Source organism: Thalassophryne amazonica, chromosome 13 (genome assembly GCF_902500255.1).
Source record: "Thalassophryne amazonica chromosome 13, fThaAma1.1, whole genome shotgun sequence".
In the NCBI taxonomy this organism is placed as follows: domain Eukaryota; kingdom Metazoa; phylum Chordata; class Actinopteri; order Batrachoidiformes; family Batrachoididae; genus Thalassophryne; species Thalassophryne amazonica.
The window spans coordinates 53,815,172-53,838,452 of record NC_047115.1 but is presented as its reverse complement, the minus strand read 5'-3'; the positions used below and the strand labels follow the sequence as shown (position 1 = coordinate 53,838,452).

Genomic DNA, 23,281 nt, shown 5'->3' with positions numbered 1-23,281 from the left:
TTTACGTCCGTCTGGATCTTTCTTTTCTGTGGAGAAATTGTGTAGAATGAACGGAGGTTTACGACTACATTTTTTCTTCTTTCCGTCTTTGTGTGGACTCGGCAGAGCTTTGCAATCGTGTGTTTTCAGCCAACTTTCAAGCCTATAAATTCCGTTCGAGCATTTGAAAACAGCACAATGCGCCCCTGTCATTACTGTATGTGTCGCTTAAGGCTTAAAGCCTTTTGAAACAATCCCTGTAAAAGCCTTAACTTTTACAGTCCGTTAATGCTACTGTATAAGAAATTCAATGGGAGCAGTGTGAGTGTGGTAGCTGGGATTTTTGCCCCCATTTGACTCACGCATGTGCAGATGCGATGCGCACTTCGCTTATTCAGCCTTTCGTCAAAGTCACGCAAATTTTTATGTATTCCCATTTTCAAGGGCAAGTTGTTTTTGCTGCCAAATATATCCCACCCACTGACAGGTACCATTGTAATAAGATAATCAATGTTATTCACACCACCTGTCAGTGATCACAATGATACAAGTGATCAGTGTAATTTCTGCTACTGCAGATGGAAAACAAATTTGGAGAAAATGACTGAGGTTTGGGCTGATAACCTTCTTAATTTAATAACTGCAGCACTACTTATAAAACAATAATAGCTTTGATTATATGCTCGTGCCCACATTTTACTCTTCACAATATCACAGAAGGGCAGGCTAGTTCATACTTGTTCATCTGCACAAATCAGACTTCATCAACAATCTGCCATGTTGCCCAAAACATAATCCAAAATCCTTTTGAAAATATCTCTGTTTACCACTCTTTGGCATCTTTGGCTGAATCCACGTAAGGCCCCGGGCCCAGACTGTGTCTCTCCTGCCACCCTGAGACACTGCGCTGATGAGCTGGCCCCAGTCTTCACGGGGATCTTCAACAAGCTCCCTGGAGTCATGCCATGTTCCAGTCTGTTTCAAGTCCTCAATCACAGTTCCAGTCCCCAAGAAACCACGCATCACTGGACTTAATGACTACAGGCCTGTGGCTCTCACGTCTGTAGTCATGAAGACCTTCGAACCCCTGGTTTTATCCCACCTGAAGTCCATCACCAACCCCCTCCTGGACCCCCTGCAGTTTGCCTACAGAGCCATCAGGTCTGTAGATGACGCCATAAACCTGGCCCTGCACTCCATCCTGCAGCACCTGGACTCCCCAGGAACCTACGCTAAGATCCTGTTTGTGGACTTCAGCTCTGCATTCAACACCATCCTTCCAGCTTTGCTCCAGGACAAGCTTTCTCTGCTCCACGTGCCCAACTCCACCTGCAGGTGGATCACAGACTTCCTGACGGACCGGAGTCAGCGTGTGAGGCTGGGAAAAAATGTCTCGAACACTCGGGTTCTCAGCTGAGGATCTCCACAGGGCTGTGTACTTTCCCCTCTGCTCTTCTCCCTCTACACTAACTGCTGCACCTCCAGCCACAACTCTGTAAAGCTCATCAAGTTTGCGGACGACACCACCCTCATCGGACTCATTTCGGATGGGGATGAGTCTGCCTACAGGAGGGAGGTGGACTGGCTGGTGACCTGGTGCAGCAGCAACAACTTGGAGCTCAATGCCCAGAAAACAGTGGAGATGATCGTGGACTTCAGGAAAGCCACAGCCGCCCCGCCCTCCCTCGCCCTCACCAACAGCCCCATCACCACTGTGGTCTGTCACCGCTTCATCGGCACCACCATCACCCAGGACCTCAAGTGGGAGTCAACCATCAGCTCCCTCATCAAGAAGGCCCAGCAGAGGATGTAGTTCCTGCGGCAGCTGAAGAAGGCCAAGCTGCCTGTCCAGCTGATGGTGCAGTTCTACACGGCCATCATCGAGTCCATCCTCTGCTCCTCCATCACGGTGTGGTACGCTGGGGCCACAGCCAGGGACAGACACAGACTGCAGTGCATTGTGGCCTCTGCTGAGAAGGTGATCGGCTGTAGCCTTCCATCTCTCCACGACCTGCACGTCTCCAGGACTCTGGGCCGAGCAGGTCGGATCACAGCTGACCCTTCTCACCCTGCACATGGTCTGTTCAAACCACTCCCCTCGGGCAGGAGGCTACGGTCCATCCGGACCAGAACCTCCCCCCATAAGAACAGTTTCTTCCCCTCTGCCGTTAGACTCATGAACTCCTCATAACTCAGTCACCTTAAGCTTAACTCTGTCACTTTATCATTTTATCACGGGTCACTTTAGACAGTGTACTTTGGTTTTTAATTGCACTCCTCCCACTGCACTGTTTTTTTCTGTTTCTCTGTTGCACACAGCCTTTCATATTTCTTTTTTTTTATCTTATATTTTATCTTATTTTGACACATATGTTATATTTTAACTTAGCATTTTATCTCTTCTTAATGTTGCACCATTGTACCGAAGCAAATTCCTAGTCTGTGAATCCTGTTCACTGGTAATGGCAATAAACTTCTTCTAATTCTGATTATTTGTCCAAAGTACACCACTCCTACACCACAAAGCCGGAAGTGAACAGGGTCAATCTGAAATCTGTTAGTAATCTAGGAAACAAAGGCAGTTTTGCTTAATGCGCTTGGTTTCAGTTCAGAAGGTTCCGGGTTCAAATCCCACCCCTGCCATATTTCTCCATGTAATGTGGAGTTGCGTCAGGAAGGGCATCCGGTGTAAAACCTGTGCTAATTCAACATGTAGATCCACCTTGGATTTGCTGTGGCGACCCCGACTGCAAACAAGGGAGCAGCCGAAGGGACTTACATTCTTTCTTTTTGATCCATATACTCTCCTTTATCAAAACAAGACAATCACAACAGTGCTAAAACACATTGTACTTTTGTGTTGAAATCCTAGTTGCAATTTTCAAACAAGTTTTGACACCCTTATGTCAGTACAATGACAGCAAACCTGTTTTTCATGTTTGTGCCATTCAGCGCCACACCCCAAACAATCACCCATGTGTGACAGAAAAGCCAGAGCAGCCTAGGTCAAGTCCGCATTAAATATTCTCTCAACTCCTAAGTCAATGTTTGAGTCTTCAGTGTTACGTTCACTAATGTTTTACGACAACAAACTGCAGCCTGAAAAAACAGCATGCATCGATTATTGCACTGCACATTTATAAAAGCCCATATTTAACTCACGCAATGAAGACCATGATGCAGGCTTTGTAGAAGAGCAAACAAAATTATTCTACAGACAAAATAATCTCTTGCAAAAAATCAGCAAGGTTTTTCTTGCAAAACAGACAAACAGAAAAGTGGTCTCAAACTCACACTCCAACCACCAAGCTCACAGTCACTCCCCAGGACAGGCATTCTGAGTTTGAGACTCTTGTGCACAGACCATCTTGTAGGCATATTACAATTAGGGAATAACCCTATTGTGTCTGATGATTTGCGGATGTTCATGCTGGTTATGCGGTCGCAAATTGAGCTTTACTGGCAACACGTTAGCCGGTAAAGCTCAATTTGCCACCGTATAACAGCATGAATGTCCACAAATCATCATAAACAAGTAGGTTATTCCCATTCTAATCTAATTCCATTGTTTGCAGTTTATTTTTATGTAGGTAATTCGGTTGGTGAGGCTTACTGTGAGGCAGCATCGCTCCAACAGCGGTCAGGGCGTGGATTAATTCATCAAATGTGAAAATGCATCAAATCCATCAAATGTGAAAAGGCAATTCTGTATCAGAATCCACATCAATACTTTTGTATGGTAGCTTAAATTCACCCATTTCGGTGGTGGCATCAGTACGTGACATTCTCTCACTCTCAGATAACAGCGCTAACAGCTAGCAGCACACGCGCAGCTGGTGTTCTGTCAAATTGTGCATCTCATCACATAAATAAACAGTTCCACGTCTGACAATATTGCGCATGTGTGCGCATACGCAGTTGTGCAGAGGACAGGAATGACATCTCATCAGAACACCACCAGTCAGGGCGCGGTGTAATACATTCAAATGTGAAAAGGTCAAATATTTTGCCACCGTTACCCCAATATTATAAGCTCTGAAATCTCACACGATTAACCAACCAGATTTGCGGAAAAAAATGTAATTGGATTAGAATTTAAAATAGGTTACAGTAATTTTTTCCAATAAATAAGTGCCTAATACCTTGTGTTCATTAACCTTTTTCAGTATACAGCCCTTATTACATGATCATATACACACACACACACACACACACTACCTGTAATGCACTTCTAGCTCCACCTCCTTTCTAACCCACAGTGGGATAAAAGAAAGCTAGCGCTTACATATAAAAACACACTGTGTTTAAAACAAACAGATGACTTATTTTTATTCATGGTTTACTTTTGTGAGGTTTTCCTGTGCTGGTCACATGACGCAAAGAGGAAAAAACCCCAGATTAGGCCGAGATTAAATAAACTCACCACACAGCTGTCAGACAAGAAGAAATCACCTTGCCACTCAAATGTCGATCGGCTGGGATTAAATAACCTCACCACACAGTTGTGAATCGGACGGGAGAAAATAACACTGCCGCACAGTCCATCACCTGGAAGACCACCGCACAACTCTGGATCTCATGGGAGACTTTGGGGCACTCTTCACTGGTTTGCAGCCAATGCAAGGAGGCACCTGTGCAGCCACAAACAGAGCCAGTCTCTGCCAAACTCGAGGAGCCAGTTGTTGGTCCTAAGTTTCTCATTTTACTACCGCTATTGTTGAGTTTGTTTGCTTGTATGTTGGAAATCCATCCATCGCTTATCTATACTCACTTACTCTAATCAAGGATCACAGAGGGGCTGGAGCCTATCCTGGCAGTCATAGGGCAAGAGGTGTGGTACACACCAGACAAGACGTCAGTCTGTTACAGGCACACATACAGACAAACACATGCACATACACCTACAGTCAATTTCGAGTCACCAATTCACCTAACCTGCAGGTCTCTGGAACTGAGGGGAAGCCCAAGCACCTGGAGGGAACCCATGCAGACATGGACAGAACATGCAAACTCCACACAGACAGGACCAAGTGGGAAGCAATCCCACGAACTCCTTGCTGTAAGGCAACAGTGCTAACCGGCCAACGTATCACCCACCTTGAATGATTTGAAATTAAAAATTAAAATTTATTTATTAAATGATACTTATAGCAAGAAATGTTTTCAGCTGCAGGACCGTCATATTCCTGAAATTGTCACAGTCCTCCATGATGACAGATTTTGAGCTAACGCATGTGAAAGTAACAGTAAACACTAAAAATAACTTAAAAACAACGCACATTAGTCAGGAGCAACTACGTGAAAATCAGCACTGTTCTAATACTACGGAAAACGTTTTTGTCGGCAAAAATTAAATAACTAACTCTGGATGCTGACGATATGTGGTAGGGAGATTTGGCATCACACATCTTTAATGTATCTATATTATAATAGCCAAGTGGCCTTTGTGTGCGAGCGTGTGCATGGCTTTGATGATGCCGAAACTGGGGAGAGCTGATATTTGCCGTTTGGTATGCTTATGTATTTTGGGTGAAGGATGAATGCTGCAAAAACAGAAAGTTGATAGAACTAATATTTTTGGAGAAATTAGCCAACCAGTAAACAATGGAGTCGTGCTGCAATGCACCATGGGAGTTCGAGGTTTTGGGAATTTAAATGTTGCTGTGGTTCATATTAGTTTAACAGTGTTGTTAGTGTTATTGATTTATTGTGTTTTGGTAGTTCAATCGGTTTATTCAGTTTTGTTAAGTCTCATGTTGCCATTACAATGAGTGAGTTAAGTTTCATGTTGCTGGTACCATGAGTGAAAAGTGTATTGCGTTTGATGTCTTCTGCCACCATCTCTGTTTCTTCATGTCTAAAATTATAAGTATCTGCTTGCGGCAGAATGTGGAAAAGACATTCATGCATAACTTCAATCACGGAAAAACTGTGGACAGCTGACATTTACTGTTTGGTATGCTTATGTATTTTGGGTCAAGGATGAACACCATCAAAACAGAACGTTGATAGGACTTATATTTTTGGAGAAGCTATGAATATTAGCTAAGAGCACTGAACAATGGATACTGCAAACTACATCCTGGACTCACATGCCATTCCAACTGGGGGCAGAAAATCAACTTTATATTAAAAGCGTGAATGCATGATTTTATTTAGCAAGTTCAATGTAAGTGCATAATATAATTGTAAATACGTTAAAAATGCATGGATGACACAAGAAAGTGAAGACACTTATTTCCAATGTGGTCCATTTAAAAAGCAAATGACAAAACAGAAGTTATAATAAAAATAATAGTGTGTATATGATAACAAGAACCTAAACCATTTATAAATACATTAAGACAGTAAATTAACATTTTTAAAAAAAATTACATAATTAACAGGAAAAGGGTTGACGACTTCTTCAAAAAATTGTTGAGGTCTAAGGTTCTAAAAATATTCTGGACTCAGACACCATTCCAACTCATTATACAAGCTTTGCTTAATGTATTAACATCCTTGAAAAATGTCAGCTACCTATTTTATAAACACTACCCAATCTAGAGCCCGTGGATCCCCACGGGTGAAATGCTAGTTCCTCCTTACCAGTCTATCAAAAGGTAATTAACAAAGTAAGGCGTGCAGTTAATAACTGGAAGACAGACCGAAAATGATCAGGTGTGGGCTACAGCAGGGAGAGATAGAAAATTTATGATTTATGTGATCTGTGTGGGCTACAGCAGGGAGAGATAGAAAATTTATGATTTATGTGATCTTCAGAAACACAGTTGATTAATCTTTAACTACAAATCATGCAAATTAATGACATAATGCCCCTCAATACAGAAGCACTGTAAACACAAATTGTAGCTTGAGAATTTTTGTGGTTTTATATAACGAAGTGCTGGAGAGTGAGAGAGTCAGCAGCTTCCTACTGAAGGCTTCTTGGTGCCACTTTTCTTACCGCTTACTTCACAAACAGTGTAGAGTCAGACATCATATCAGACATTGCTGCTGCTCTTACCTTGCCATGATTACTGTGTCTATTTGAAAAGATTAAATGCAATACAAAATGCAAATCATTATCAGATCTCAAAATGGATGCTTTTATAGCTAATGTAACTTCTGAATATGCATTTCAAACAGTCGAATTTTGTTCAAAGTACATTTGATTCAAAGAATAATGATTTAATTCAATGTGCTGCCAGAAAATGTCTCATGACACAATAATGCATAAACCAAGTACAGACAATGTAGAGATAGCGCAGAAGGTGTTTTCACTAAACTGGCTGCACATCAGTGAAATGCATTCTAAGTTCCTAAATACTGGCCCGTATTCACTCTGTTACAGTTTCGGCAGAGGTGGGGTCAGTGAAGAAATTCTCAGGTCACAGGCTAAATGAGATTAAGAAAAAGTACGTTTTGCACACCATTCAATGTAAACTATTTGGTAAGCGAACAGTGTTTGAAAGTGTGTGCACCGCCAGGCCTAAATGCTTAAATAGACACAGATTCCCAAGGTTAATTTGGTCCACAACCCCACGTAAAATTATAAACTGAACAATTAGTCAAACAAAAGGTGGCTTTAACATTAAACATGCATTCCTAAGTCTCCAAAACACGGTCAGCAGAATGTGCTCTGGAAGACTATTAAAGGAATCTGTTCAACTTCAACTTGCCTCATCTTGTTAAAAACACATCTGCTGTTTCTGCTATGTACATGTTTTTAATCTGCTTGCTGTGTGAAGTATGCTTCAGCTTTGTGCTGTTACATTAAAACTACAATACTAAGAGCAGCACTAAGTCAGTTATCAACCTTGGAGGTAGATGTGGTAAGAATAAATACTATAAAGTGCATAGGTATCACTATGGCCTACAGTGCATATACTGATTATACCCCGCTAAGCTGTAACGCAGACTCTCATCACTGCCAATAAATCGACTAGAAAATGTGCCAGCAGTGCGTGGTGCCTTTTGACGCAATCTCCAGCTTGTGAGACATCCACCATGGGAGCACAATTCACTAATTACATTTGGCTTCACTTTTTTTTTTGCTTGCACTCATCACCACATCTATTTCATTTGAGACAAGATGTGATAAAACTAACGAAAGAGAGTGAAAATGCAGTAGCCAAGAAAACTACAGTATGAATGTTGAAAGACACCAACTTCAGCCAAAACAATCCTGTGATTCAAAGAAATAAGATGTCATGTTGTGACTTTCTGCAGTTACACCACAGAGATGTTTAAGGAGGACTACGTATACAGCAGCCAGCATGCTTTGGTCCGTGATTTGGAATTGACAAGCTCTCTGGAAATCAATACACTATTATTAAGCAGTGTTTCTTTTATCATGTTGAAAATTTATTTTATATGAAGAATGTTTATTTTCTATGAAATGTTATGCATTTAATTGTATTGTAATTGCAGGCATGTAATTCACACAAGATTTTGACAGATGTCCATCCACATTGGACCTTCGAAGGAAATGGCACCTCGACACTTTCACAAATCTGATCCCTGCATTGGCACGCAAGTGCCAATGAGCAAACTTGTCGTCAGCTGTTGTAAACTGTGCGTGAACTGTGCACAGCTTAGTGCCAGTGTGCAAAGAAAATTTTGAAATGTACAAAATTTCTGGCACGTATTAATTTCATGCCACTTGCGTGAACTGCTCGTGAACATTGCGCATATATTCAAAAATACTGCGTGGCATGTCATTTATGTGCAGGGCATCTGAACCTGAAATTATATTATGACAATATGTTACATCTATAATAAACATAACTTTACAGATACATTATCTAACTCATTACAAGGAACGAAAATGCAACTTTTACCATTCCATTACAATATATATATATAAATAATTACCATTTCAAATGCATTCTCTACTGCACAACGCACATTAGACAACCTGTAGCTGGAGATAATTTCTCTGCGATTCTGGGAGCGATGAGAGAATGGTTTCACCAGCCATGTTCTGAGAGCAAATGTGTCATCGGCTATGAAATGATTCTTTTATATAACGTGGTGTCAGGCGGGACAAAGCGGGGATGCATTGGCACAATGACTTGTGCAGCAGTGCGGGGATTAAATTCGTGCAAGTGTCAAGTGCCTAAAAAATTTTGGCACCTCTGTGTTAAAAGAGCAGCAATGCGTTTTCTCTTTTTTTATTATTCCTATTTATTACAGTTGCACTGTTTGTTCTATTTCCTGCAGTTTGGCACAACAAATGTTTTAACAATACCTTTATTATGTGTGATATGTCCAATCAATACATAGATAAAGAGTACTGTCACACCTGCCATGCTGTTGCCGTAGCTGTGCTTGACCTTTTCAGAAGCATTTATGTTGAAATTTTAAGACAAATTAATATACCATGATATATAGTGTTACCATCCCAAGTTTCAAATGTGATTAGTGTTGAGGTCTAACTTAAAAAAAAAAAAATAAATTAACCAGTTGTATATTCCTTGGGGTAATTTAGCAAACATTAATGACATTACATACCAAAGAGCACACCATAAATGGCATTTTTGTCATTCTGGCATGCAACTATAAGATGCTCTAAACAGACCCAGAACATAATTGAACTGAATACAGGAACTTAGACTGTGAAACAGTTGCCTGTGTAATGTGATCATCAGTAGAAAACACCTGCCCTGCTGAACACTTCTTTCATAATATAGACTATACGAGGTCTGTCAATAAAGTATAGGTCCTTTTTATTTTTTTCAAAAACTATATGGATTTCATTCATATGTTTTTACGTCAGACATGCTTGAACCCTCGTGCGCATGCGTGAGTTTTTCCACGCCTGTCGGTGACGTCATTCGCCTGTGAGCACTCCTTGTGGGAGGAGTCGTCCAGCCCCTCGTCGGAATTCCTTTGTCTGAGAAGTTGCTGAGAGACTGGCGGTTTGTTTGATCAAAATTTTTTCTAAACCTGTAAGGCACATCGAAGTGGACACGGTTCAAAAAATTAAGCTGGTTTTCGGTGAAAATTTTAACGGCTGATGAGAGATTTTGAGGTGATACTGTCGCTTTAAGGACTTCCCACAGAGCGGGACGTCGCGCAGCGGTCCCAGGCGCCGTCGTCAGTCTGTTTCAAGCTGAAAACCTCCACATTTCAGGCTCTATTGATCCAGGACGTTGTGACAGAACAGAGAAGTTTCAGAAAAAGTCGGTTTCAGCATTTTATCCGGATATTCCACTGTTAAAGGAGATTTAATGAAAGACGTGCGGACAGGTCCGCGCATCGGGACGCAGCCGGTGCGGTGGCACAGGAAAAACACCTCCGTGTTGATAACCATTTGTAAAATCCAGGCGGCTTTTGATGGCTTTCAGTGGAGTGAGTATATGAGAAATTGTTTAACAGCTGGACATGTTCCAACTTGTCCTTAAGGCTTCCAACAGAGGTGTTTTTCCTGTGGCGGAGTGTCGCGGTGGCTGCGAGCCGACGCTGCAATCTGCCCGCACGTCTTTCATTAAAAAAAAATCTCCTTTAACAGTGGAATATCCGGATAAAATGCTGAAACCGACTTCTTCTGAAACTTCTGTGTTCTCTCACGACGTCCTGGATCAATAGAGCCTGAAATGTGGAGGTTTTCAGCTTGAAACAGGCTGACAACGGCGCCTGGGACCACTGCGCGATGTCCTTAAAGCGACAGTATCACCTCAAAATCTCTCATCAGCCGTTAAAATTTTCACCGAAAACAGGCTTAATTTTTCGAACCGTGTCCACTTTGATGTGCCGACAGGCGTGGAAAAACTCACGCATGTGCACGAGGGTTCAAGCATGTGTGACGTAAAAACATATGAATGAAATCCATACAGTTTTTGAAAAAAATAAAGGACCTATACTTTGACAGACCTCGTATAAAGGTTGTCTTAGTTTGTCAGGTGTAACATTAGCTGCATGGTTTACAGTTTAAAAAAGGTCTGTACTTTACAATTCAGGTCAAAGATTCATTATGTCTGCATTAGAAAATAAAAACCCATACAAAGACAGAACTCGGACAAAAACACATACAGTAATACTGTCTTTGTTTTCAATCACAATACCAGTAGGTCCCCCTTTTGCCACCAAAAGAGCCATGATCAGTATGCTTATGTGTAGACACCATAAACTGTAGAAACTCCTGCTACAATATGGATTTTGTTTACCTAACCTGACCAGTGGAGCAGATTTTGACATCATCAGACTATGCCAGCAAATACACTGGAAAAAAAATGAAGTTACATGAGAAAAGGTTTTGAGAGCTTAGAGAGCCTTCCACAATAAAATCAGTTAAGACTGAAAAGTAAAACAGAATATGCTCAGACACCACAACGTAAGTAAGCCATTTCCTCAGTTGAGAGACTCTAGGCTATAATGAATACCCAGTAAAACAGCACATCAGATTACTGGATCTTCTGTTTTAAGTTCAGGCACAGAAATATTACTTGGGAATTTTTATTTTATTCATATAATGCAGCTTAAGTGCTCTTGTCTTATTACATTTCTACATTATATCTCTCTCTACACAGATGCTCATCAATCCATGTTACTACCATTTCCCACCATTCATATCACCCCCAAGCATGGATTAAATAGTGTATGAAAGCACTGTTATTCATACCCTGTTAACAATATTGAAGAGCTGAGTCATAACTGTTGTGACATTTAATTATATCAATATTGTCCAACTCTACTCCCACTGAAGAATGCTTTAGGCCCACTGCGTTACAGCAGAATGGTTAGCTAATCAGTATAAAATTAAAAGTTACTATAATAATCGATTAACCGTCTAGGTTATTTATCAAACCTTTCAGTCTGTCCTTGTATAGCTTCTCTTTCCTTAACATATATTTGTAAACTGCAGATGGTTTTTAACTGGAGACCAAAGAAAACTGGACAATAAACAATTCTATCTTAGGCTCTCTGACTTTATGATGGCTGTTTTGCTGGAGTTGCCAAAAACAATTACTTAAGTCTCTTTCGATCATAAGTAGGGATGGGTATTGAGAACCGGTTCCTTTCGGGTATCGTTAAGAAATGATTTGATCCACCGACATCAATAAGCTTTGTGCTTAACGATTCTGTTATCGGTCCTTCAGAATGGCCGTTGTTTTGGGGGGTGTTTATTAGGAAAACGATAATTTCTCTACATTGATTACAGACCCTGCAGTGGGTCCGTAATCAACTTTTCTGCAGCGCGGCTTTGCTTTGAACCTTGAACCAATCGAAGCAGTGGTTCGCAGATTAAAGCAATGCTTCGATCTACTGCTTCGTTTATTCTTTCTTTCGCTTAATTTTCCCCCGCTAAAACCCTAAAGAGCATACATCTGAGTATTATTTACTTTTTCTATGTTAAACCGACCTGTTATGCTCTTCTGAAACAATTGATAAATGTATTTTATAACTTAAAAACAGGAGCGATGCTAACGCATTAGCATGTCTATGGCATTTTCAATGTTAAAAGTTAGCATTAAGCAGTTGCAGCTGTCAGCACATTCGGGTGCTTTTGTTTTAATATTATAATATTTCTTAAATTTATTTTTGTTTATATATTAATAATCTAATGATTATTATATACAATTTTAGAGAAAGAGACAAAAAGAACCTGAATAGAAACAACAGAAAATGTAAAAGCAACTAACAATAAACATAAATAAATAAATACATACAGAAATAAATAAGTGTTTCCTGTGAACACCTAGTGACTCTTACACCTCCATTTCATCCCTGTCTTAAGTTTAATGACAGTTTGTTTTGGTCAAACCATATTTTCAATTTGTTAATTTCTTCAGTGATTTCCCCCAGAACTATCTGCCAAGCTAGAAAACTGCTGCATCCTAGTACGAGCAGAATACTACTGGAATGAATTTGAATAAGGAAAGTTGTTGTTTTTTCTCACCAAAATGGATGCTGCACTCACTCCAGTTTATCGTCTCGAATAGTCCCAGATTGCATTTCAGAGCTTCTAGAATTGAAACATTTTCGTGCAGGTGGTGTTGGGGGGTAATTTTGGGTTTCAGCTTTTTTTGTTTTTCACCACTTTCATCCCTGAATATGTCAAACGTGAGTCACTTTTGTGCGGATTAAAGTTACTAACTGGGACTCCTGTCTTGTTGCGAGAAAGAAATGAGAATCGTCCTCCGTTCTGTTCACACAGCTCCAAACGTTGCGCGGCTCTCCGACGGGTCAAGTTAGAATGATAGAATCCAGTCTGAATTAATAACTTCAAAGCGAAACACCATTTTTGTTTATTTTTATTTATGTCCAGAGATCAAGGATACAGTGACCAATTTCAAATTTATTTACTTTAAGACTCAATGAAATTCATAGAAAACCTGTAAAGCCTACTTTTAGTACAAAATTCACGAGGTATCAATAAGGGAATCAATACGGAATCATTTGTAAAATTTCATACTGTCTTCTTAAGTTAACTATTTAAACAGTTCTTTTAGTCAGACAGGAAAGATTGTTTTACCTGCTTTACATGTTTCGGCTACTTCCTGTAGCCTTCCTCAGAAGCGTCACAAGATGGGAAAGTGACGTGTCCTGTAGGCTGCTACTTCTTGGTTTGGCCAGACAGCAGGGGGAACTTATGCCCCCTACTGTCTGACGTCTTCTCCAGGACGGCATCCCATGTATATGATAGGGTGTAGGTCCCCTCATCCCAATTCATGCTTCTTGGACCTCGCTTACGGATCTCGATGGCCTCTCTGATCCAGCGGTGGTATTTGTTGCTTTCAGCACGTATAACCCTGGCATTGGTCCAGTCCATGATGTGATTTTTCCACTTGCAATGGTCGGATATGGCTGATTTGAGATTTTCCTGCTCAGCTTGTTCTTTTATTGCTCTTGTTTGTCTGTTGGTTGTCTCTTTTTCACATTCTTTTTTATGTTCATTTTTCCTTGTTCCAAATTGTCTCCCTAGCAAGCTAGCAAGATCCGCAAGCGAGGTCCAAGAAGCATGAATCGGGATGAGGGGGCCTACACCCTATCACATACATGGGATGCCGTCCTGGAGAAGACGTCAGACAGTAGGGGGCGTAAGTTCCCCCTGCTGTCTGGCCAAACCAAGAAGTAGCAGCCTACAGGACACGTCACTTTCCCATCTTGTGATGCTTCTGAGGAAAGCTACAGGAAGTAGCCGAAACATGTAAAGCGGGTAAAACAATCTTTCCTGTCTGACTGAAAGAACTGTTTAAATCGATAAGGAATCGGATCGATAAGCAGAATCAATAATGGCATCGATATCGATAAAATGTTATCAATACCCATTCCTAATCATAACCCAAGTTCAGCTACATGCCTACACCAGTTCTGGTATTGAACAGGTCACCATTTTCCTCAGTAAAAACATTTCTAGAGGTGTTACTGAAATAAAATTTTCACCACATGTTGGTAACAACCCAAGCCATCCACACGTACAAAGAAATCAAACCACAGATGTCCATGAATCACATTATGTGTATTAATGTAAAATGACAGGAAAAAAGTATGTAAAACCTGAAGAAAGGGAGGTGCAAAAAGGCTTGGAAAGCCAAGACACCAGATGAAATCTATCAGTAATTAGAAAGCAGTCCTGCCCCTTATCAGTGAAAATTAATATCAACTAGTTTAGTCCCAACTGATGGCCTAAAAAAGGTGTCTTATTACCAAGGTCCCACACAAGAAACATCACATGACTGATAAAAGGAAAGAGCTCTCTTCAAGATCTTTGCAACCTTATTGTTAGAAAACATACTGATGACAATGGTTACAGAAGGATTTCTAAACTTCTGAATATTCCAGTGAGCACTGTTGGGGCCATAATCTGAAAGTGGAAACAACATAATTTCACCATAAAACCGGCCATGACCAGGTGCTCCTCGCAAGATTTCTAACAGAGGAGTGAAAAGAATTATCAAAAGAGTTGTCCAAGTCTTCAGGAAGACCTGAAATTAGCAGGTAGAATTGTTTGAAAGATAACAATAAGTAATGCATTCAACCTGTATGCACGCTCACCACACAAACTTCATTACTGAAGAAAAAGCATGTTGAAACATGTTTAAAGTTTGCTGCACAACATTTAGACTAGCCTGTGAAATACTGGGAGAATATAGTCTAGAGGGTTTACTTTTCCTATGATTTCCCCGTTACTGAATCACATCCCTGATACGTAGACATAGAATTGCTGTACAAGTGTGCATTCTGTAAGATTTCATATTAACAAAAGTTAAGCAAGAAAGAACAATGTTTCTTAATTTGCTGTCGCCAAACCCATTGGGACAAGTCAAGATAGAAATAGGACAAGTAGGTCTCTCATTCCACTTGTACTATAGGACACGTCCATGAAAATGGTTTTTGTTCTGTATATACTATGAAAAGAAGCAAACCACTTTTAAAAAAATGACAATTAACTGATCATGAAAATACCACCCCAATTCCAATGAAGTTGGAACATTATGTAAAATGTAAATAACAGAATACAATGATTTGCAAATCCTCTTCAACCAATATTCAATTGAATACACCACAAAGACAATATATTTAATGTTCAAACTGATAACCTTTATTGTTTTTGTGCAAACATTTGATCATTTTGAAATGGATGCCTGCAACACATTTCAAAAAAGCTGAGACAGTGCTATGTTTACCAATGTGTTGCATAACCTTTCCTTCAAACAAATAAGCCTTTGGGAATTGAGGACACTAATTGTTGAAGCTTTGTAGGTGGAATTCTTTCCCATTCTTGCTTGATGTACGACTTCAGTTGGTCAATAGTCCGAGGTCTCTGTTGTCGTATGTTGCGCTTCATAATGCACCCCACATTTTCAATGGGTGACAGGTCTGGACTGCAGGCAGGCCAGTCTAGTACCCGCACTCTTTTACTACGAAGCCACACTGTTGTAACACATGCAGAATGTGGCTTGGCATTGTCTTGCTGAAATAAGCAGGGACATCCCTGAAAAAGACGTTGCTTGGATGGCAGCATGTGTTGCTCCAAAAACCTGGATGTACCATTCAGCATTGATGGTGCCATCACAGATGTGTAAGTTGCCCATGACATGGGCACTAACACACCCCCATACCATCACAGATGCTGGCTTTTTAACTTTGCGCTGGTAACAATCTGGATGGTCTTTTTCCTCTTTTTTCCAGAGGACACGATGTCCATGATTTCCAAAAACAATTTGAAATGTGGACTCATCAGACCACAGCACACGTTTCCACTTTGCGTCTGTCCATTTCAAATGATCAGGCCCAGAGAAGGCTGTGGTGTTTCTGGATGATGTTGATGTATGGCTTTTGCTTTGTTTGGTAGAGTTTTAACTTGCACTTGTAGGTGGATTGACGAACTGTGTTAACTGACATTTTCTGAAGTGTTCCTGAGCCCACGTAGTAAGATCCTTTACACAATGATGTCGGTTTTTAATGTAGTGCCGCCTGAGGATCGAAGGTCACGGGCATTCAATGTTGGTTTTCGAACTTGCCTCTTACGTGTAGAACGTTCTCCAGATTCTCTGAATCTTCTGATTATATTATGGACTTTAGATGATAGAATCCCTAAATTCCTTGCAATTGAACATTGAGAAACATTGTTCTTAAACTGTTGGACTATTTTTCACGCAGTTGTTCACAAAGTGGTGATCCTCACCCCACCTTTGCTTGTGAATGGCTGAGACTTTTGGAGATGCTCCTTTTATACCCAATCATGACACACAATTAGTGCCCTCAGTTCCCAAATGCTTATTGAGTGTTGTTAGAAGGAAAGGTGATGTGACACAGTGTTAAACATACCACTGTCCCAGCATTTTTGAAATGTGTTGCAGGCACCCATTTCAAAATGAGCAAATATTTGCACAAAAACAATGAAGTTTATCAATCTGAACATTAAATATCTTGTCTTTGTGGTGTATTCAATTGAATATAGGTTGAAGAGGATTTGCAAATCATTGTATTCTGTTTTTATTTACATTTCACACAATGTTCCAACTTCACTGGAATTGGGGTTGTAGCTGTTATAAAATATTCATTTGATCAATTAATTAAGCAACAGAAAAACAATATGCAAACAATATGCATTTTCTTCCCAGATAACTCAGATTAAGTCACTTAGTAAGGAAAAAGTACTATATTTAAACTTGTTCCAGTTATGAGCATCTATTTTTTTCTTTTTGTTTGAGATTGCTTGTTTAGATCAATTCCAGATTATTCTACACTGACTCCAACAGAAGTGTTTAAATCGCTTTCACTGCATTCTGTCGTATGTTTTAAATTCTTTTTTTAAGCAGTGGTTATTTAGCAGTCAAACAGAGCTGGTTCAGAAACATTATTTGGATTACCTGACACTCTTATTGGTCAGTGATCTTCAGCATTCACTGATGGTGTGGGGAGTCCTGACACTTGGATGGTCTTAAAAGCAGCCTTCATTTTACAGCACTGGGATCCAGAGTCTTCGATTCCTTCCTTTCTATTTGGATTCTCTCATTTTTCAATGTGTCAAATGAACTCCCTCAATGCACCTGACATACGTAATCTGACATAAGAAGTGATCTTGACTTCCAAAATCTTGGAGACCACTGTTGTAAAAGCATGAAAGACAGTAATGCTGTTATCACTGCACTGAAGAGTGCTTAATGCAGCTTTATGCACTCATAACAAAGCATGCAGTGTTTCCCCTGCAGCTTGATTTTAAAGTGACAATCTGAGCTTACATCCCCAGGGAAGCTATCCAAGCCACATGCAAAATAATATTGGATATTCAAATGATATTATTGACAAATGACTGGAAAACACCAAAGTAAATGAGACAAAGACATCTGCTTCAAAAGGTGGTACCAGAATGCAATAATTCTACCAATAATTGGAGACTTTCAAGTCCAGACTTAAGACGCACTTATTTTCCCTTTCGTATGGTAGCATACTGGTATAGTGTTGCTTTACGCTTTTTACTCTTTTAATTCATTTTATTAGGAAACAGAGCATGCCGCGGCCTCAACTTTACCTAAATTCTGGGTCTTTTAGTGAAGCTTAGGGCTAGTGGTCGGTGATCACCTTAGTATTTCCTGTTTTTCTTGTTGTTTAATGCTGGCAAATTATACTGTATTTCTTGTCTTTCTGATGCCTGATTCTTTTTTTCTTTTTTTTGCTCTCTGTTTAAGGTGCAGCTCCATCCAGAGATGGGAGCTGTATTTGTGCTGGAGACCCTCCTGTCCTGTGCACCAACAGCATTTCCTGCATATTCGTTTTGTGAATTGTTTCTGTGAATTGTTCTGTAATTTATGTCTGTAGCATGGCCCAAGCAGAGGGTCACCCCTTTGAGTCTGGTCTGATTGAGGGTTCTTACTCAGAGGTAGTTTTTCCTTACCACTGTTGCTCTGGGGGTTAGTAAAGTTAGACCTTACTTGTGTGAAGTGCCTTGAGGCAAGTCTGTTGTGATTTGGCGCTATATAAATGAAAATAAACTGAATTGAAAAATTGAAAATTACCACAAAACTTGCACATTCCTGGCTGTTAACCTTTATTTTTCACATTTTTGATCATCAATTCATCATTTGTTGTCATGGTTTGTTTTTTATTCCCTGCCCCTGATAAAAACCAACATATGTGCTTGTACATATGCAGAACCTGCAGTAACGTCCAATCAAAGGACTTCAGTAGAGCCCTACAGATATACTGGTTGGCTGACAATATCGACTGATATGAGCCTTTTGCAAACATTTCAGTATTTGGGTTGTTTTTGCTATGAAAACTTTTATTTTAACAAATAAAGCAGAAAAACATTTTGCCTGTTGGAAATGGTGTTCCTACGTTGTTTGTCAAGCAGGGGGCGCAAAGATGCCATCATTTACAATGCTGTCATGCATGGCTGGGAATCCTATCACCCCTTGATCGCATTAGCTATAAGAGACAGAGGCAAAGCGACCAGCTGCCATTCATTTTCAATCAGAGTGAGCATTATACAGCAACAGGTCACTTTGCCAGTACCTAGGTGAGGCCCAAACACATGAGAAGTCTATTTTATTCAAATTGAGTAATGTAACATGGCATGTGGCAATCCGAGTACAACCCCAATTCCCATGAATTTGGAACGTTGTGTAAAATGTAAATATAAACAGAATACAGTGATTTGCAAATCCTCTTCAACCTATATTTAATTGAATACACAACAAAGATAAGATATTTAATGTTCAAACTGATAAGCCTTATTGTTTTTGTGCAAATATTTGCTCATTTTGAAATGGATGCCTGCAACATGTTTCAAAAAAGCTGGGACAGTGGTATGTTTACCACTGTGTTACATCACCTTTCCTTCTAACAACACTCAATAAGCATTTGGGAACTGAGGACACTAAATACTGAAGCTTTGTAGTGGAATTCTTTCCTATTCTTGCTTGATGTACGACTTTAGTTGTTCAACAGTCCAAGGTCTCTGTTGTCATATTTTCCACTTCATAATGTGCCACACATCTTCAATGGGCGACAGGTCTGGCCACGCTGTTGTCACACGTGCAGAATGTGGCTTGGCATTGACTTGCTGAAATAAGCATGGACATCCCTGAAAAAGACGTTGCTTGGATGGCAGCATGTGTTGCTCCAAAACCTGGATGTACCTTTCAGCATTGATGGTGTCATCACAGATGTGTAAGATGCCCATGACATGGGCACTAAGACACCCCCATACCATCACAGATGCTGGCTTTTGAACTCAGCGCTGGTAACAATTTGGATGGTCTTATCTTTTTTTGTCCAGAGGACATGACGTCCATGATTTTCAAAAACAATTTAAAATGTGGATTCATCAGACCACAGCACACTTCTCCACTTTGCGTCTGTACATTTCAAATGAGCTCAGGCCCAGGGAAGGTGGCGACGTTTTTGGATGCTGTTGATGTATGGCTTTTACTTTGCATGGTAGAGTTTTAACTTGCACTTGTAGATGTAGTGACGAACTGAGTTAACTGTCAATGGTTTTCTGAAGTGTTCCTCAGCAGAAACAGTAAGATCCTTTACACAATGATGTCAGTTTTTAATGCAGTGCCACCTGAGGGATCGAAGGTCACGGGCATTCAATGTTGGTTTTACGCCTTGCTGCTTATGTGTAGAAAGTTCTCCAGAGTCTCTGAATCTTCTTATTATATTATGGACTGTAGATGATGGAATCCCTAAATTCCTTGCAATTGAATGTTGAGAAACATTGTTCATAAACTGCTGGACCATTTTTTTCATGCAGACGTTCACAAAGCGGTGATCCTTGCCCCATCGTTGCTTATGAATGGCTCCTTTTATACCCAATCATGACACTCACCTGTTTCCCAACAGGTGTTCTTTGAGCATTCATCAACTTTCCCAGTCTTTTGTTGCACCATCCCAACTTTTTTGAAACATGTTGCAGGCATCCATTTCAAAATGAGCAAATATTTCCACAAAAACAATAAAGTTTATCAGTTTGAACATTAAATATCTTGTCTTTGCGGTGTATTCCATTGAATATAGGTTGAAGAGCATTTGCAAATCATTGTATTCCCTTTTTATTTACATTTTACACAACATCCCAACTTCATTAGAATTGGGGTTGTACAAATAGTGTGATGGCAGTGTGAAATACACTGGTTGGTTACTAGTTATATTTGTAGTCATTTATACTAATAAAGCTCATGTTTAAAATGAAGTGTGTATATATATATATATATATATATATACATACATACATACATACATACATACATACACACACACACATACTTCATTTTAAACACCACCTAAAAAATGAATACATTTTGGTTGAGCTCTGTACTTTGCAAAAGTTGCAGTTCACCTTGCTGACAGTCCCCTCAGCTTTGATGATCTTAGAGTAGTCATATTTATGAACTGTCATGTAACGTTAGCACTGAGAATGTGACTCCACTGGATCTCTTAAAAATATGTCGCAAGCACATGCCATTGTGTCTGTCTTAAAGGAAACACCAACTGTGGCTCAGGTCCTCCCACTTCCAAAGACATGCAGATTAGGTAAATTTGAAACTTTACAATAACTGTAGATGTGAGTGACAGTGCGACTGTGCATGTCTGTCTATATGTGGCCCTGTGATACACTGGCATCATGTCCAAAGTGTACCACTGCTCTCGGTCAAGAACTGCTTGGATAGGCTCCAGTTCCCCATGACCCTTAATTGGAATAAGCAGGTACAGAAAATGAATGAATGAATCCGGACAATGAACCTGTCTAGGATACAAATTATGAATGTGAAGCTGAAGACCAAAGGTTAGGGTTGTGCATGAACTGTGATGTTTGGTAAGGGTGGTTTACGTAACACTGGATGCCCTACTAATGCTCGAGGTTGGGCATTACCCCAGCACCCTCTGGTGGCCGTTTTTTTGTCGGTGAAAACTTTGCTGAACTCCGCACAAATACATGTAATTTGGTCACTTTTCAAAGGGGTCAGACTTGCCAATAAAGCCAATTTAATGTATAATGGCTCATTTCAGATCAGTTCGGTGTATAAATCTCATTGTTCCAGGCAATGACAGCTGTTAGCTGGTTGATAGAAGCAAGCTAGAGACAAAACCAAACCAGCTGATTTTAACAGAACAGTATACAGCCTGAGCGTGTTTTCACTGTGCGGCCAGTCGTGGAAGTACGAATTCTCACCTTCGTATTGGCCACTACACCAGAAGTGATGTGGCGCCGACCTTGGGAATAGTTTGTGTACTGTACATATTAATAGCAAAAGGAGCTCTTTTAAATGAAGTAGCTGTACAGAGCTACAAAAAAAAAAAAAAAAAAAAGGGAAAAATTTTCAACTCCAAAATTGTTACCATTAGGGTTATTAGTATTAGGAGTTGTCACGTGACAACAATCAGCCAATCAGAGGCACTGTAACAGTAGGTCGTGCCTTTCTTAACCATATCCTGAGGTTTTGAGAAGCTTGTTAGCAGCTTTTACAACAATAAATTTATTTTATAACCTACAAGGAAAAACAACAGATTAATGGAGAATGGGAATAATCTGCAGTTGCGGCTCTGTCGTGCACAAAGGATCAGGGTTTAGTGATCTGGGGTTATGTGACCTCGGCATCACCTGCCAAAAGACTTTAGACTTTCTTGAGACTCAAATAAACAAAGGGGAAATTTCCACCTCCACACAGGACTTCTGGCTTGCTGATTTTGCGTAATTATCACCCCTGGGCCCCACCAGGTTCCCACGGGAGCTCTGTGTCCGAGCCACATGTGAACGAATGTGTTTTCTGCTTACCTTTGGCAAGTCCCGGAGTTGGTTGGCATCGAGCAGCAGCTCCTCCAAACTGCGTCCGTAGCGGTAAATCTCGTCGGGCACATAAGCCAGGGAGCAGTGGCGTTTATCGATCATCTCCACATGACGGTTGCACCGCCACAGGGGAATGCAGTGAAACATGACTAACCTCGTACCCGAACCAGCACAACGGGACGGGAGACGCAACAGTTAGCTCCGACGAGACCGTCCCGGACTAAATTGCCAGTCGAACGAAGCCAAACTCACAGAAAGCCAGCAAACACCGAAACTCAGCCGCGAGTATCAAACCGCGGTGCCGACCCAAGCTTCGGTTTCGACGAGCATGGGAATTACGGTGTCGCTGTCCCACTTTGGTTAGTTTGTCAACACCTGTTTTATTTCGGTTCGCCTCTCGTCCTGTCGCTCGTTTCCGTTTCTTTTCGCCGTCAGTAAAACAGGTAACATCTCAGCGTAGAACAGGGGAGCTTTTTCTTTCTTTTTTTTCCGTCCCGGAGTTAATTTCCTCTCTCGTCCAGTTTGTGACCCGGAACATTCACTCCCTCATTCCAATCTGACGTCATCATTCCAGGCTGCTCCTCCTCCCCCGGTGCCTGGCTCCTCTCTGACAGGCCGCTCCGCACAGGGGCGGCACGGCGGCCAGGGGGGGTTCAGGCTACAGGCCAGATGGCTCCCAAGGGGGGAGGGGGGGATTAAAAACAATGGGCTCATTTTTGTTTATGCCTTAACACGAGGATTGCTGTAAAGGCAACACTGGTCTATGAGGCCCCACAAATAGTTTTGTCATTAAAGCAATCCTGCAAAAAAAAAAAAAAAACAGATAGAATTCATATTTGTATGTTAAGTGTGACTAAACACAGCACTTCTGGTCCAAACAAAGATTTGTACATTTTTCCCCATTGTTTTCATAGAGATTTGTTAGTATATTCAGTATACGAGGGCTGTCAATAAAGTTACGGTCCTTTTTATTTTTTTCAAAAACTATATGGATTTCATTCATATGTTTTTACGTCAGACATGCTTGAACCCTCGTGCGCATGCGTGAGTTTTTCCACGCCTGTCGGTGACGTC

At 40.6% G+C, this 23,281-nt stretch overlaps 1 protein-coding gene across 1 annotated transcript in view; it reads right to left on the bottom strand.

Moving 5' to 3' along the window:
* The window catches only part of lrrc1 (leucine rich repeat containing 1), a 90,618-nt gene extending 67,825 nt beyond the window's left edge, over positions 1 to 22,793 (bottom strand). Inside the window, exon 1 of the mRNA XM_034184374.1 lies at positions 22,196 to 22,793. Coding sequence (XP_034040265.1) covers positions 22,196 to 22,354 — 159 coding nt within the window. The 5' untranslated portion in view covers positions 22,355 to 22,793. The remainder of the gene's footprint in view (positions 1 to 22,195) is intronic.
* Positions 22,794 to 23,281: the final 488 nt, after the last annotated feature.